Genomic DNA, 17394 nt, shown 5'->3' on the forward strand with positions numbered 1-17394 from the left:
TGAACAGTGAGTGGAGATGAGTGATGGAGAGGGCCAGGCGCTCCCTGTCTCAGCATCTGTTTGAGAAGCAACACAGAAGTCAGTTCACAGCATCGTGTCAGACAAGCAGCACCTCAACCGCACCTCCAAATTACATTCATAAAGTCTTTCAAAGCCCGGGAACATCACGGCAAACCAATGGCCTTCAGTTAGGGATGTTACCGGCCTCTCTCTACACTATGTCCCTCTCTGGATCTGGCTACCAATCACAGCTCGTGTCCTTGTTTTTCGCTGCTTGAGATTGAACGGGCAGAACACACGTTAACACTGTACATTCCAATGACGCGATTTCGTTTTGTTGACATAATCAAAACATTCAATTAGAAGAATGCATCTGAGTTCTTCCAATTTGATGCAAATGAGTGTTAATTTGATTTAATTTAGGCAAGAATTGAATCAGGCGGGGAATTATAGAGGGGTATTACAGCGAAATACATAACAAGCTGTTATGGGAACGAGTGCATCTGTACTGTATGCTGACATGTTGTTGAAACAGGACTAAGCTCATTCATTTGAGAGAGGGGCTTGCGTGACCTCGAGGTGCCAGCTCACCTCCCTGCTCCAAGAACAAGAACCAGGAAGTTCCATTTCATTGTGCGCAGCGGCTGGAACTTTGGATTCTTTCGCCCCCCATTCATGCCATACTTTGGGAAACTATTGAAGCCTATATACTCATACTCAACCACTCTTCATTCATACGCCCAATGTTAATTATTCTGTTTTGTTTGGCAAGCAGTCAGTCAGTCTGACTCAAGCAGTCAGTCAGTCTGACTCCTAGACTCGGAATTGCGTTGGCTAAGCCTCCTGCTGGGGGTCGCGACCTCCGGGTGCCAAACCCGCAGAGAGGAGCCTGCTTTATAGAGCTGGTTATCTGATCTGATAGAGGCTGCTCCCTCGTTACCAGAGTGTTCATACAGACCCGTGTCAAGATGAATACACTCAACTCCGCCAACGATCGATAAACGACCACAGAGCAGCGACAAGCGCGTAACACACCAACAAAGCCACTGTGCTCAAAGATTAGTATCACTGTTGCGTAATGGGCAGATTTGGACATGTCAAAATAATGGAGATCAGATCTCAATAGCAAATCGCCATGCGTGGATCTGATTTATTTTGCTGGCTATATGATATAAAGTGCATAGACATTTTAAGGATGCGTAAAATTGATTTATGTACCTTGAGGAAGCATAATTACATGGCTACATAAATGTTCTAAATGTCACCAGGCGCTTCATCAGCGAAATGTGGTCCTTGCACAATTGTCATAGGTGCAATATATGGGAATAGCAAATGTAATGAGACTACTACTGTAGCAAGGAAGGCAGTTGGGAGCGTGTCCTTAATGTGAGTGGGAGGACGAGTGCGTAGGTTGACCCGGGATGGGTTGTCTTGTGTGTGGGAAGTGTATTCCATAGTGGTGAATGACAAATGTGGGAGTATTGATCAAGCTTGCTTGCTCGGAGCGGCTGATGGAAAGTAATTAATGAGTCTATTTGCTTTGGTACCAAGGAGAACAATTGAGTTTGAGAAAGTGACAACCAGCTGCTATTAGGCGATCGAGGGCCCCCGTTGTGGCTGTCCAGAAAACTTGCCTGCTCACAGATATGTGGTCATATTATCATGTGCAACTGACAGGAATGTAGCTAAGTGAATCACAGTTCAAGTTCAGAAAAACAAACACAAAACTTTGCAGTCATCTTTTTTGGGGGGCTTGTAAGCAATTGTACCAAACCATGCAACTGATCCTACTCTGACAACGCTGAAATAATCATATTAATTTGTACAGTCAAAACATCTTCACAGTAAATCAGGGGTATAAATAGTTAATAAGCTATTGTTGTCCAACTTTTAGCGAATGTATTGCGGGGCACCATGCACACTCACGTGCGCGCTATAACACACACACACACACACTCTAACACACATTCACGTGCGCGCGCGTGGGCGCGTTGGCGCACACTCCCGAGTCTCTTTTATAGCTCCTAGAGTCAGGTTCATCTGCTGGCCTCAGCCTGTGAAAAAAGGTCAAGCAGCAGAATAGAATGGCAATAACCCTCCCAAATGGTACTATCACAGAGACATGATTGATCAATTGAATTCCATGGCAGAGAAAAATGTGGGATTAAGTAGAGTATTAAGCGCACAATGAGTTGAGGCATGATGTTCATTTCAAGTTCATTCCAGCTCCCTCTTTGCCACCAGATCAGGCAATCAATAAGGGCCGTGCATATCATATATCAGCAGAGGACATCAGCTCCTGCAAATTTAGAATGACAGATTTGTAAGGGAGCTGAGGCTTTCTGAGGGGACCTACAGACACACACAGGCCCTGCAGCCGGGGAGAGAAGATGGGGGGTGTTCGGTAAAGGAGCTGGGGGGGGGGCGAGGCAGAGAGGGAGGAGACTGAGGTAGGTGGGGGGGTCCGGGGGGTGAGGGGGGTCCGGCGGGGTGGTCTGTAAAGGCTTTACAGCGTCGCGCACAAGTGACAAAGGGAAAAGCGAAGGCATCCTTCTCCCAACAGTGGGGTAATCAGGTCAGGAGTCAGGAGGAAGATGCCTGTGTTTTGGAGAGCATGTCCCCGGGAGAGATGATTGAACTAGACTGTAGGATTTGACTCCGCCGGGGCAGCAGCCTACGCTCCTCCACCCCGCTGCTGCCAAAATGGAACCGTACTCACAGAGAGAATGGAAGCAGTATTCAATTGTGAAAAGGGAAATTGTGCTTTTTAAAACACCGCTCTTGATTTTTCTGAGCGGAGGAGGAGAGAGGGAGGGAGGGAGGGTGGGGGTGGTCAGGTGGTGGTGGTGGTGGTGGGGGGGGGGTCTGACGGGTAAGGAGAAAATCCGCCTGGAATATAAAAAAGGGGGGGGCACCATAATACATAATAGGCTAGCTGCTGCTTTCATTAGTATACATGGTTGCCACAACATGTATATATTTGCAAGTGATGGTAATCCATCAATTACCACGAGGCTTTCACATCATGATGGTGTTAATACTGCGGGGCAGGGGGCAGGGGGCGGGGGCAGGGGGCAGGTACCCGGGCAAAAGGAAAAGCTGGTGAGATGTACTGTAGCCAGTGGTTCACCACACACAGCCATTAAGATGTGTTGGGGTGGGTGGGTGGTGGGGTACTGAATCTGCACTCCATTCCTACATCCATCCTCCTCAGACCCCCACAGTGGTGGTAGTGGTGGTCCAGGGGGGGGGAGAAGGACATGAGGAGAATATCAACTACATAGCTTGAACTAAAAGGCCAGCAGCTTCCACCAGGGTCAGCATCTCGATTGTTGCTCTCTCTTCTTGTAGATGGTTCAGATGGTTCTGGCCCAAACAGTGATTCTCAGGGTAGTGTGGAGAGTTTACGGAAACACCTGAGGGCAGATGCCTTCACTCAGCAGCAGCTGGAAGCTTTGGACCGGGTCTTTGAGCGCCCGTCGTACCCTGACGTCTTCCCCACATCGGAGCACATCAAACCCGAACAGGTTAGTAGTGCGCCCCCCTGCAGCACCCCCGCCGCCGCCTCCGCCTTTCTGTTCACATTCACACAGCCCATCATTGTGCATGCCATACTGATGTGCCCGTTTGAGCTGAGAACCTCGAGCATGTCCAGAAAGACACGTCTCAAGACGAGGAAAGCTACATAAACAAACGCGTTGAGATGGTCAAGCAGCAATTTCTCTGGATTACAGAGCAGCGTGTATAATGCTGCAGGGATCACCGGGAAAACTCCCACACACACACACACACACACACAAACACACACACACACACACACACACACACACACACACACACACTATTGATTTTGTGATGAAAAACACATTCCTTGTATCCCCTATAATTGAGAATAACAGTAAGGCAACATGAAATTAATCGATGCCTAGATTTTTCTTCATTTCTACAATGTTATTCAGCTACTTTCCCCCCCTCTTGCTGCTGTTTATTTCCTTATTCGGTGTCACATACGACTGTAAGATGTTTATAATATATATATATATATATATATATATATATATAATATATAATATATTCTGGGTCACATACGACTGTAAGATGTTTATAATATATATATATATATATAATATATAATATATTCTGTGTTACATATGACTGTAAGATGTTTATAATATATATATATATAATAATATATATAATCTATTCTGTGTCACAGACGACTGTATATATATTATACAGTATATATATATATATAATAATAATCTTACTGTCACATACGACTGTAAGATGTTTATAATATATATATATATAATATATTCGGTGTCACATACGACTGTAAGATATTTATAATATATATATATATATAATATATAATATATTCTGTGTTACATACGACTGTAAGATGTTTATAATGAAATTGAAATGCAAACATTGCAAAAAAAATGGCCCACAAAACTGGGCTTTTGCTCAGTACTGCTATTCTTTCTGATATCAAAGCACACCTGCCACACCACCTATCCATCATCATTTCAAAAAATTAAGAGGCATTTGGAGAAACCCGCCACCCCCGCGACAAAACGACCAGCCAGAAACCTTCTATGTAACCCCCTCTTATTAAAAGCTCTGGGCTTTATTACAATGGAGAACCTTTATTTACTTTCATGATACTATTAAACAACAAGTAGACTATTAATTTTCTCCCATGAAAACGACGAGCCGGACCCATAAAGCAAAAGCAATCGCCTTAATTGAGTTCATTTTAATTTCTCTCCAATCGGGGCGAATTACGCAGGTGATAAATCAGTGGGACAGGCCTCACCTCCAGAAGAGGGCCTAATTTGCAGCTAATTACAAAACTGATTTCTACTGGAAGATCAATACCAAAACCAATTGGAAATGACTTGCAATCACAAAGAGCGTCAGAGGGAGTGTTAAAACAGGGTCGCACCAACAACCAAAAAAAGGGGCCAGTAGGAAGAAGAAGAAGAAGAAAAAAGGAGGCCAGGAACAGTCCAGAAAAATCAGCTTTAATTTAATGCAATATTAATCAGAGCACTTTCCCTTTCATGGGTCCCTCACGCCCCCCCCCACCCCCCCCCCCCCCCCTTCTCTGGAAAATGTGTAAATGTGTCCCTATTAGGGCAGTGTCTGGGTTCTGTAGCGGAGCATTAAAAAGCCATTCTGGAGATGCAAAACTCAATGGCTTCACCCCTCCCACACTTCTGCTAGCCATTTGGTCATCCTTTTCAAATCTATCTTTTCAGCCCCTCAACCGCCCCCTCCCCCCGTGCCCTTTATCTGCATGATAAAACGTCTGTTCGGCGTCCGAAGCCTTCAAGAATAGAGGAAAACATCCGACGTCGTGCCGGCGAACAGTTGTAGCAGACAATTAGAGTTTATCGCTGATAGTGGCAGACAAGAGTGGGGTCACAGACGTCCCCCTTGTGGGGCCCAGTGAGCCACTCTGCTGCCCTGAACAAACGTTGTCAACACTGAGAGACTCCGGAAGTCTCATCTCATTAAGAGAAACCTGCTAACATCTGCCACCACTGTCCTTAGCTGTTAACAAAAGAAGTGTAGCGATGGAGGGGGGAAATATCTAATTATAGTTTATCGTTTTTAGTAGAGAGTATCTATTTATAGTTTATCGTTTTTAGTCAAGTTTTTTTTTTGATTGAATACAAAAAAAGTGTTTGTATGGCTATAGAGCAGTGGTTCTCAAGATGGGGTCCGTGGACCACCAGTGGTCCTTGAGGGGGTTCCAGGGGGTCCCCAGTTAAATCGATGAATTGTTAAACTTCTGCATTATTTAATTTACAAGAGGTTAACAACATTAGAGAAGACTTGACCATTTTGATCATAGTTTCACTGTTAACTCTCGACCTACAATACAAATACACATCATTCTGGACAAAATCATATCTAGCAATAAATAAATAAAAATCTCAGATTTGAGTGTGAGAGACAAAACTTTTGTGAATGGCCCTTTTAGTTATCCCCCCCAAAAAAATTAGTCAGATCCTGAAATTAATGACAAAAGGAATCTCCCTTTTACCCCTGTAAGCATCTCAGATTTGAGTGTGAGAGACAGCAATGGGAATGGGGGACTGCCTGAATGGGTCCGCTGCCCTCATGTGGACTATCAAGGGGTCCTTGATATGAAAAAGGGCTTGAGAATCACTGAGTTATGCTAAGCAGAAAGAGCACGGTGTTATTCTCTGTTATTTACAAATGGCAACAGGAAGTGCAAGTTGTACTGTACAAGTGATCCCCATTCAGTGACGAGAGGCGGTGTCATTTAAAGGGGGTTTAGACTCCAAATTAAAAGCAGCAGAAGAAGAAGGTGAATGCGGGTGCGTCTCAAACAGCAGAAGAAGAAGGTGAATGGTGCCTCTCAAACAGAGTGAGGCCACATGGTGTGCCTGTAACAAAGCAGCGCTTGGCTGATCAGGGTTTAGGACCGCAGTCAAGCACAAAGGGCCAGCTGACGCCTTGGCTTTTCACTCATCTCAAAATCCCTACTTCCTCTCAGACAATACCAAAATACATGCATGATATGCTTGAACTGCCACCCCGCGGCTCCCACACACACACACACACACACACACACACACACACACACACACACACACACACACAAAGACACGCACCCACACACACAAAGACGCGCACCCATACACACACACACACACACACACACACACACACACACACACACACACAATGCTCTCTCATACAAATGTATAGGCACACAGGCCGAGGGAGGGAAGAGAGGTTTTGTTTGGTTGCGTAATGATTGGACTGTCCTTTTCCCAGGCTAATGAGTACTCACTCCCTGCCCTCAATACCGGCCTGGACGAAGTCAAGCCCAGTTTATCCTCTAGCGCCAACCCAGACCTGCGCCCCAGCGTGTCACAAAGCTACCCTGTAGGTAAGACCAAGTGCCATACAGTAACAGCCATTACCCTGCCGAGACACCGCTTCAGCTCAGCCCATTACTGTGTGGAACTATGTAAGAGTCCAAATCAAGAGCAAGAATAACAGGGTTCCCACGGTCCCTGGAAATCCTTGAAAGTTTGTGAATTTGAGGGGGGGGGGGGGGGGGGAATCAAGGCCTTGAATCTTTTTGGAAAATAGACAGACGTGGGTCATTGAAAGTGGTTGAATTTATAGATTTAGTTATTTTGAAATTTCTTTTTAATGACGCATTCGAGTCTTTGTGAGCTTGTGTAAAGTCTGCTAGGTGTCATGATTAAAAACATTCTCAGTGTTGTAACAGTAAATGAACCTTGATGCGTGTCTCAAACCCGGAGCCATGTCGACTCCTTGAATCGGAGGGAATCGGCCCTGGGAAGTCCTTGAGTTTGATGTTTAGGAAGGTGTGGGAACCCTGGAATAATAAGCATGCTGTGCAATTAACAAGATCATCTCTGAAAATAAAAGCAAAACAAAACGAAACCAGGAAGTAAAGTGTGAAGACTTTGTGAATGCGAGCTGAAGAGAAGGTGGTACAATGATGTGGTGAAAAGCTGTAACGTTAGCAGCTGTCTTCCATCTGGCTTTCGCTGAGCCAGCAGGGCGATAAGAGCTGTTCAGTCACTGCCGGACAAGGACCTTTTGGTGTCAGCACATCACAACTATGACTGTGTATCAGAGCAAGGTCTCACAGAAGCCACCAGGAGTGACTGCTCGTTCTGCTCCTTTGCTCGCGTTGCGCTTGTGATTTGTTCGCCGGGGGGGTGTCTCGTGAGACTAAGCAGTTTGTGTGCGCCTTCCAAAACCACCACGAGGAATAACGCCTCTGTAAATACAGTAACACTTTGGCGTTTCTGCCACCTAACTCTAATAATACTATGATCATTTATTTCTCCATGCTCGCTCTCTCTCTCTCTCTCTCTCTCTCTCTCCATCTCTCTCTCTCTCTCCGTCTCTCTCCGTCGCTCTCTCTCTCTCTCTCTCTCTCTCTCCATCTCTCTCTCTCTCTCTCTCTCCGTCTCTCTCCCTCTCTCTTGTCTTCTACCCTCCTTGTCACAGTGAATGACTGCCTGGCTAATTGAAATATTGTTTCATTGTTGCCATGTTATTACCAAGAAGAAGGTTAAGTTTACTGAAAGTTTACGATTACTGTCGCGGGGGCCCCCCCGAGATTAATATACAGAGCTTTTATTAAAATTCATATAATTATGCAGCAGCCATCAAAGGCAACGAGTTGTGCGTGGGGGGGGAGGACAGGGTGATTGAAAATGGCAACAGCCCCCTTCTCAAATGATGGCCGAGCAAGTCTTAGAAGAAAGGCTCTTTTCTCATGAATATGTGGGAGGTTAGATGTCTCGTGTGAGAAGAAAGCTGTGTGTTTGTCCTTTGTCCCTCTGAAAGCAGGCCTGGCTCTACTAGTTGAACTGCAGGCAGGTGCCTTTGGTTGCACCTGGGATGTTTTAGCTGCTCTCTGCAGAGAAGAGCCTCTATACAGGCGCAAAGTGAAACGTAAAAAAAGAATACGCGTAATTATATGTATCAATGTGGCACGGTGTGTATTTACATTTGAACGGCGTTACTTGTACTGCTTGCTTTTGTATTAACAATTAAGAGTTTTTAATTATACCCCCCCCTCCCTCTCTCCCCATCTGACTCCATGGCCTTTCTGTTGCTCCGTCTCACTGGAGACAGAGGAATAAAATCCAGCAGAGGTCAAGCTGATGGAACAAACAGCACTTTGACTTGCGGTTGGTAATTAGTATTTGGTTAGTGGTTCCTCTGCTTGGCTTTCCCTCAGTGGCTGTGTGGATAATAAGTGATATTCAGGTGTGTGGTCTCTCTTAATGGCTGGGTATTACAGTTGACTTGCCAGCGATAAGCCTACCAGAGGAATTTTAAGCCATGCAAAAAGTCGGAAATCATCTAACAGCATTTAGGCCGAGATCCAATTTCAAATTAATTGTGCCTTGACGGGAGGGAAAGAACTTGGAGATTATGTTCATCCTTAAAATGTTTTCTAACACCAATTAAAATGCCTGCAGTTATTGATCTTGTTGATTTTTATGTCCTGGAATTTGCATAATCTATTAAAAATGAATGATTCATGGGGTGCTCATTGCCAGAGATGGGGATTCTGGGCGAAGTGAAAGGCTTGAGAGATAGGCATCTTTTGTGTCCTCTGCTTCTCCTATTAGGGCTGAAAAGTACCTGCAAAGCAGGCTCAAATCACAAAGGGATTTAAGGCCATTGTGCTGCTCATCATCGAAATTCAGAGGCAAGAAGCCACTTCCATTAGAAGCGTTTTTCCCCCCTCTCCCTCTCCTCCACATTAAGGCTGTATTACCTACTAAATAGTCCCTCTTACCCCATAAAAACACCAAAGGCTCCATGAATATGTGGATAGGACAATTGCATATTGTGAGGTAATTTCTATTGTTGATATGGGAAGTAATTTCTTTGATGAATTCCCTTCGAGAGATGGATTTCATCTCAACTGCTTCTTATTCATGCTCATTGAAACTGCTTAGAATTCAAATCGTGTGAGCCGTGGGTGAATTTATGAATAGCAGAAGGCGGAGCTCAGAACTTTTTGTGTGTATTTTGAAAAATAAATGGAGAGATGGCTTCGATACGGCCGATTGTCCACTATTTCTATAGTGACTTTCTGTATTCCCTGAAATGACTCGGCCCACCTCTGTTGTCTCTTGATGGAGCTTCTGACTTCGAGCTAAATATCTTCGAACACTCACAGCCAGTTCCCACAGAGCAGTCAGCAGGAGTTTTTACACGTCGTCGCAGAGTGACTGAAGGCTCTTGAAACATATTCCCTGCTGGGCCTGTTCATGGGAGTCTCAGTCGCATCGTCCCCATGTCCCCACAGTCCCCATGTCAATGACACTTGTCCCTCTTCAAGCGCCTTAAGCAGCTGCTTCCAGACCCCCTTTCGTCTTTATCCATCCCAACACTCATTAGAAACAAAAGTTGGCCCGTAAAGTCCATCATCCAAACTCCTTTTTTTGGGGGGGATTTCTCTCCCATTTTCTCCACACCAGTTCCCCCTGCTGTCCCGGTTCTTGCTCCAGCCCCTCAGCCGATCTGGGGGAGAGCCGTAGACTAGCACATGCATCCTCCGATACATGTGCCAGCTGTTTCTTTTCACCTGACTGCGAGGGGGGTTTCACCGGCGGGACGTGGGCAGCACGTGGGAGGATCAGACTATTCCCCCCCAGTTCCCCTCCCCCTCAAACAAGCGCCCTCCCCCCCGACCGACCAGGGGAGGCGCTATAGTGCAGCGACCAGGACTCATACCCCCACCACCGGTTTCCCACCCGCAGACACGGCCAATTGTGCCTGTTAGGAGCGCCGCCCTGACCGAGCCCGGAGGCGCCGCTGCCGGGAATCGAACCTGGATCTCCACGGTGCTGCTAGGCGAGTGCTTTTTTTTGCCTCTGCACCCACCCGGACGCCCCGCCCCCATCATCCCAAATCCTTCAACTTCACATTCAATTAAGGTCTCTCAGTGTGAACTATACAGGCAGCAGCAAGACCTGCTGTTGTCCAGTGAGCAGCGAGCACCGATCAGACAGTGAACCTGCCGTCACTGATGTGTGGCCCGGTGACAAAGCTTCTCGCCTCTCTCCCCACAGGGGAAACTCCGGCCCGGGCCCTGAAATTAATGCTTATTTCGTCTTCACAAAAGCAAACTAACCTTTGAGCACACATTTGATAATGAATGACTTTCAGCCGGCGTTTGGGGAATTAAAGCAATTTGGCTCTCCAAACATTCTTTACTTAGTTGTAATTAATTAGGGAGCAGAGATTTTCGGCTGGTGATAAATTGCCCCATTCTGCATATAGCCTAGAAAATGGAGGTCAAAGATTTTTGGTTGTTGTTGTAGCAAACATGAAGGTGTCCCTGTCATGCTAAATTTAATACTCTTGCAAGCAAAAGAGTCATTCACAAATGACTTTGTTCCTGTGCCAACTACAAAGAAGGTCACCCGGATCCCCCCCCCCCCCCCCACTCCCTCTCGTTTTTTCGTGTTTTAAGAAACTGAGTTGATGTAAATGCAAAAGGAGCACCATTACATCAGGTCGGTTGTAACGTTGTTATGGCTGAAGATCAAACTGGTGAAGCTTCCAGCAATGTAACCCAGGTTTGACGGGGGTGTCTTTTGAGAAGGTGAAATCGTTTTCCGACTGTATGATGCTCCTGCCGCTCCATGCAGTGCAAAACTAGTGTGTCCCTCTGCTACTTTATGCTTGTTTGTTCTCTTTTGGAAGTTGATTTCTGTGTCAAATACCCGCATAAGCAGAAATTTCAAACAATCCAGCTAAATCGTTTCTGGGGTGGGGGGGAAGTGAAATAATGTCAAGGCACACTAAAGCAGGTAATACTGTATTCCTAGCTCAATAGCCCTGTTACGAGCCATTTCTCAAATTAAGACTGAAATTAACAGGCGTCTGTAACAGCAAACCAAAAAAAATCTTTGAATTGATTTGTGCAGAGAGGGAAAAGAGGGCAGAGGAAAATAAATAGCTTGATTTGCTGGCGTTCAATCTAAGGGGACTGTCAGAGGAAGCAGACAATATAAAGAAGCCCGTCTTTTAATGAGAATCTGGACACACATCTCTGTTGTAAAACAACAATGGCTAGGAGGCCACTAATGAGGCTATCATCGCTGTACAGAGAGTTCTCCCAACCGCCGCCTCTCTGAAAGAGGCTCTAAAGGGGACATAAAGCAACAGTCACAGAGCAGTTGGCAATGATCGTATCACTGTATCGTGGAATATACAAGAACATCATTTAACAGGGACTGTGATTATCACAGTCAGCCAGCGAGTACTGTAAAATATACTCAAGTTGATTGCAAATACTCATAGATTGATGGTTATTTATATTTACTAGCAGTGATTTCTGAATGAGTAATATGATACAACCCTTAATTAAAAAACTCTATTACATCGATCAAAAACAAACAGTGTGTCTGTGCTTTGATACCTCGATGATGTCCCAGTCGTCAACCTTCACATAATGTATCTTTGCATTTGAACATGATGACTCGTGCTTTTATGAACTGACTGAAATACATGATGGTGATTTTCACTTTTTGGCCAAACATCAATGCCAAAATTAGCTCAAAATGATGGACCACAAAAATGTATGAATCAAAAATTATTTCTTATCTTTCTAGCAACTTTGTAGGTGAGAATTTCTCTTTCTGCCATTGCATCGTAGCCATGTTTTGAGGGAAGTAACAACCGGATGTATAGCTATTTACACAATAGCTGTTTAATTTAATCAATGCCATCAATGTCCATTGTGCTATTTGACCTGTCAGAAGAAACCAGAAATGATGTGGTCAACAATCAAGAGATACAAGTATTTAGCTCTACTTTGAAGAAACGTTTGTCTGCTGCTGTGTGACGGGACACTACCACTGTACACACACACACACACACACACACACACACACACACACACACACACACACACACACACACACACACACACACACACACACACACTCACACACACACACACACACACACACACACACACACACACACACACACACACACACAGAGAGAGGTGCACACGCACAATGGCCTCCAGCCCTGCTGGACCCCCCACCTACCTAACAGTACTCCAGGGGGCTCCCTGTGACTTCTGTGCACTGGCTTGTGTCTAAACTCCTTCTTATTATAAACCAGAGGTCCGGTATGACCTCACTCTTCCTCTGGAAAGCTCGTAAACGTCCTCGCGCTCCTGACACAATGCGCCGCTCAATGCTGACATTTGCAAAATAATAGAGGAGCAGTTGTTGGGACGCCGGTCCTCATCGTTTCCTGTGTCATACTATTGATGGTGACCAATAGAGATCTCCATCATGCTCTCCATATGTTTGAATAAGCGATCTATGTGTGGGCGTGCATGTGTGTGCTCTGTCTCTCATATTGGGTCTATAGGTTCCCCTCTGTTGTGACAAAAGCCTTCATCCATCCATCCATCCATCCTCACCCTGCATTAAGCAAGCGCTATAGGCTTCCATGGCTCCTATCGCCCCCCTCCTCCTCCTCCCTGGCAGGTCTCTGGGCCTTGTGGACCCCCAGGCCCCCTGCCACCCTGCCTTTTCATTAGAGGCACCAGTCCTTTCATACCCCTCCCCCACAGCCCCTATGGCCCCCCCATCCACAGCCCCCATGGCCCCCCCATCCACAGCCAGTATGCTTGCAAGCCTTTGCTAGCAGGTCCTTCAATACCCAAAGGGTTCATTCCACCCCCCCCCCCCCCCCCCTTAACTTTTCTGGTGATTTCGTACATGTATATATTTCCCCCCGATCAATAGCTAAATCTGCCTGTATAGTTTCAGCACTCTTTCATATTCATTTCTCAATATTTGGCAAGATAAATGTATTTTTGAACATGTAAACTACAGTGTATGTAGTGTTAAATCCGCAGTATAATATGGATTGTGCTATGTGCAAAAGTATTTTACAGTGTAGAATACATGACATTTCAGTCTCATGGTATATAATATATATATATATATATATATATATATATATATATATATATATAGTATATAAACATATATGTATAGTCTGTCAACCCACCAGGCCATCCTACCGCTTCTAATCTCTTGCAGTCTGCCAGAAAGCCACCAAAAAGGTGACTTAATAATTTGTGGATGATGATATTTCCTGTAGTTAGTGGAACACTGGTTTGACTTCTCTCTCCGTGGATGCTCTTCCTTTATAATGCCAGTAAGTGTGAATAAGTGCTCATGCCTCCGTAACACACCAGTGTGTGTTGGAGTGTTACGCTGCGTTATAGTCACTAGTGTTACGCTGCGTTATAGCCACTAGTGTTACGCTGCGTTATAACTTATAGCCACACTAGTTCCTCATTAAAGCTCAAATGGCAGATGAGTTTCCCTTTGAGCACGAGTGGCCCTCAGCGCTGACCATGTGACGGGGGGCCTCTTCCACGCCGGCCCCGGCCAGATTGGGGCTACGTGCGGCGCTCCAAATGTCCCGTAGGCTCGGGAGGACACCCAACCGTCACTCTCAATTACAGAGCTGAATGTGGAGCATCTGCACCCGGGCCCAGTGACGCTCTTCCGAGGGGCCACCGGGCCAGTGTGGTCGGTCCTCACAGCCTCACTCTGGCCCAGCTAATAGAAAATAGAGGAAAGGAGAGAGAGAGAGAGAGAGGATCCAGTGTGGTCCTCACAGCCTCACTCTGGCCCAGCTAATGGAAAAGAGAGGAAAGGAGAGAGAGAGAGAGAGAGAGAGAGAGAGAGGATCCAGTGTGGTCCTCACAGCCTCACTCTGGCCCAGCTAATGGAAAAGAGAGGAGGCTTATGGAGTTCAGCAGAGGCTGCTACAGTATATTTAGACAGGTTTGAATGGTGTATTGAGGAGACATACTTCCACACAGTAGCTCGTCTTCTTCCTTTCAGTTTCGAGAGGCAGACTGCTGCTTCCTGCTTGTGACTAACAGGGTGAGGTCAGAGGTCATTCTGTGCCACTAAAGAGACATAATGTTTGAATAGTATCTACTATTACTGTAACGATGATGAACTATGGTGACGATGTGTCATGACGTCCACAGTGTATAACGGCATGGGTTTGTCTTGTTTTTTGCATTCAATGTCGACTTTTAACACTAAACGCATTGACGATGTGTTTTTGTTTTGTCTCTCCAGGTCGAGATATGGCCAACACGACCTTACCCGGGTACCCCCCTCACGTGCCCCCTACAGGCCAAGGCAGCTACCCAACTTCCACGCTCGCTGGAATGGTTCCTGGTAAGTGGCAGAATACTTCATATGATTCATATGATCATCAGGGCGTATTTAACAGATGGCGTCGCCCTCAAAAGGAACAGGTGTAGTTGCCAAGAAGGGACTGTAGCGCCGAATGACACGGGAGAGGCAATGGATATTGACCGGTAGAGTAAGAGGCGCACACGTCCTTCTATGAGCTCTCTGTGTATGATTGGATTAGACAGGCTGAATAAGTGATCAGAGGCAGGGAAGAGGACAGTGTTGCTCCCACCTTATTGGCTCATTATCTCCCCGCGTGGCCCTGCTCGCCGGCCGTCGATAAACAGCCCTCCCCAGCCCTCTGCGCTCCAGAGCATATCCCTTTCCCCCCTCTACTTAACCTGCAGTTCAGGTTCACAGCAAACAGTTAAGGGTCAAAAGGCAGAGGCAAGGGAGCCCGCTAAATATTCAAATCGCTATCTCTCCGAGGAGGTCAGGCTAGTGTTTCGCTGGCAGACGCGCCGGGAGGATGTAGGTTTGCTTGATGCTTCTGGAGCCCCACAACCATCACTTTCACCGCACAGTGACACCGGCAGCGCTTTTACTTTGATGTGATTAACCCACGTGGAAAGAGAAACCAATCGAGTGCACAGCTGTGTTGGAATATCGTTAACCAATCACACGACCTGTCATAGGCCTTGGATATTCCCCTTTTCTCCTACATGTAGCGCTGCCTTAGTCTTTTTTTTGTGTTATTTTTCATTCCGGGTTCAGTTATGAAACACCAATGTGTCATATTTCTACAAATAGTTAATACAATGCTCAGTAAAAAACGAACTGTGGTAGCAGGCTACCGGTAGTTTCAATGCAATTTCTGTTTACTGCAATTTGTATTTATTTATTTATTTATTTATTTATTTATTTGTTTGTTCGTTTGTTTGTTTATTTATGTATTATTTTGTCACTTTTGTGTTTGACTAATAAAATTGTTGGAGCGATCCTGTACTGTAGGTGGCAAGACGTTAAAGTCAAACATGCTTTTATTTTCCATTTGTTCTTATGTGGAACAAAACAAAAGATGATCCCATGGCTAGTGGTTTTGTGTTATAACCCATTCATCCAACACACAGCCGCTAAGATTTAGTGACAGGCACAAAACACTGTTAGCGCAAAGCCATTTCTCACCAGCTTCATATAAGATCTAGCCTTTATTGTCTCGTAAAAGAAAGGAACGTGTTGAGCCAACAGCGATACTCACTGACATGGTCCAAAGTTACTTCCCGCGCAATGAAATTCTGGTGCACAAAACACCAGACCTGAGGGTGGAGGGGTTCAGATTGAAGACGATAAAATTCCCCCCAAGAAAGGCTGCAAGATTTATTGCGCCATATCAAAAATGTATGCATGAAACTGTTTAATACCATGCGGTATTTATTAGACTAGGTTGGAATATACTGGAAGATGAAGAATGGGAAAATTGAAGCCCACTGTATTTTCCTTCTGCATGAAATGTCCTATATAAATAAACTTTGCCTTGCCTTGCCTAGATATCCGTAAATGGGACAGGGAAAGCCGCCTTCAGTGTGGCTTCCTTCCTGTATTGTTCACTGTTGCATAACTTAAGTGAAATGAAAAAGAAATAAATTACTTGCTTGGCTGGCCTCAGATAGATGACTATCATTTTCCCCCTCAAATTGCATCCTGTTTGAATGAGGAGAAATGACTGCATGTGAAAAGGTAATGGTTTTGACGCATTGAAATGCTAATTGATTTGTTGTTTTGTTTTTCAGGGAGCGAGTTTTCGGGGAACCCCTACAGTCATCCACAGTACACAACCTACAATGAAGCCTGGCGATTCAGCAACCCAGCACTACTAAGTGAGTATGAGTGACAGCAGGGGGGGGAAAGTGATTTTAAGTAGAATAGCTGTTAATTGTGGACCAATGTGTAGGCCAACAGAATACTAACAATACTAATAATGTTATAGTAATGCTACCACCACCATACTATTACAACTACTACTGATGATAATAATAATAATAATCATAATAATCATAATAATCATAATAATAATAATAGTAAAGCTTTAGATTAGGTTTGGCCTTAATTTAATAATTTCATGTTTTAATTTGGGAAATGGCAGTAAAATATTGTGTTTGTTGTTTTTCAAATGGCTCGTTCTTCTGTTAACTTTCAGGTTCCCCTTATTATTATAGTGCCGCATCGAGAGGCTCCGCCCCTCCCACTGCTGCCACTGCCTATGACCGTCACTAGTTACCATGGAAACCAAATCAACCTGCAGGACCATGGCCTCAGCCTCCATATTGCCCCGGTGTGAGCGAGCGGCATGGTCCACTGGACACTGAGCAACTGTCTGCGCATCAAATGTTCCCAACTCACACACAATGAGAAGCGGACGGTCTCGCCGGTTTGGAATGTTCAAAGTCAAACTCAGACTCTTCAATATCGACAAGACTCCGTATATTATCAGAGACTCTGAAAGATGCTATACACATTCATGCTGCGCTGACTGCAGCGGTGGGGAAAAGAAGAAAAAGAAAACAAAGTATCAAAATATCAAGACATTTATTTTGCCACAATTTTGTCCCATCATGGATCAACACTGTACATTCCTTTTCTGGACGGA

At 45.2% G+C, this 17394-nt stretch overlaps 1 protein-coding gene across 3 annotated transcripts in view; it reads left to right on the plus strand.

The window, feature by feature from the left end:
• The window catches only part of pax2b (paired box 2b), a gene marked incomplete at both ends in the record, with an annotated part of 30961 nt that extends 13876 nt beyond the window's left edge, over nt 1–17085 (plus strand). The window contains 5 exons of one of the 3 annotated variants that reach the window (XM_083634953.1): nt 3352–3527; nt 6817–6931; nt 14688–14789; nt 16538–16624; nt 16945–17021. In XM_083634953.1, coding sequence (XP_083491079.1) covers nt 3352–3527; nt 6817–6931; nt 14688–14789; nt 16538–16624; nt 16945–17021 — 557 coding nt within the window. Of the gene's footprint in view, nt 1–3315; nt 3528–6816; nt 6932–14687; nt 14790–16537; nt 16625–16944 lie in introns of all 3 variants that reach the window. The other 2 variants (XM_083634951.1, XM_083634952.1) reach the window with 2 other exon arrangements.
• Between the last annotated feature and the right edge of the window lie 309 nt (nt 17086–17394).

Source organism: Poromitra crassiceps (genome assembly GCF_964638095.1).
Source record: "Poromitra crassiceps genome assembly, chromosome: 4".
Classification (NCBI taxonomy): Eukaryota; Metazoa; Chordata; class Actinopteri; order Beryciformes; family Melamphaidae; genus Poromitra; species Poromitra crassiceps.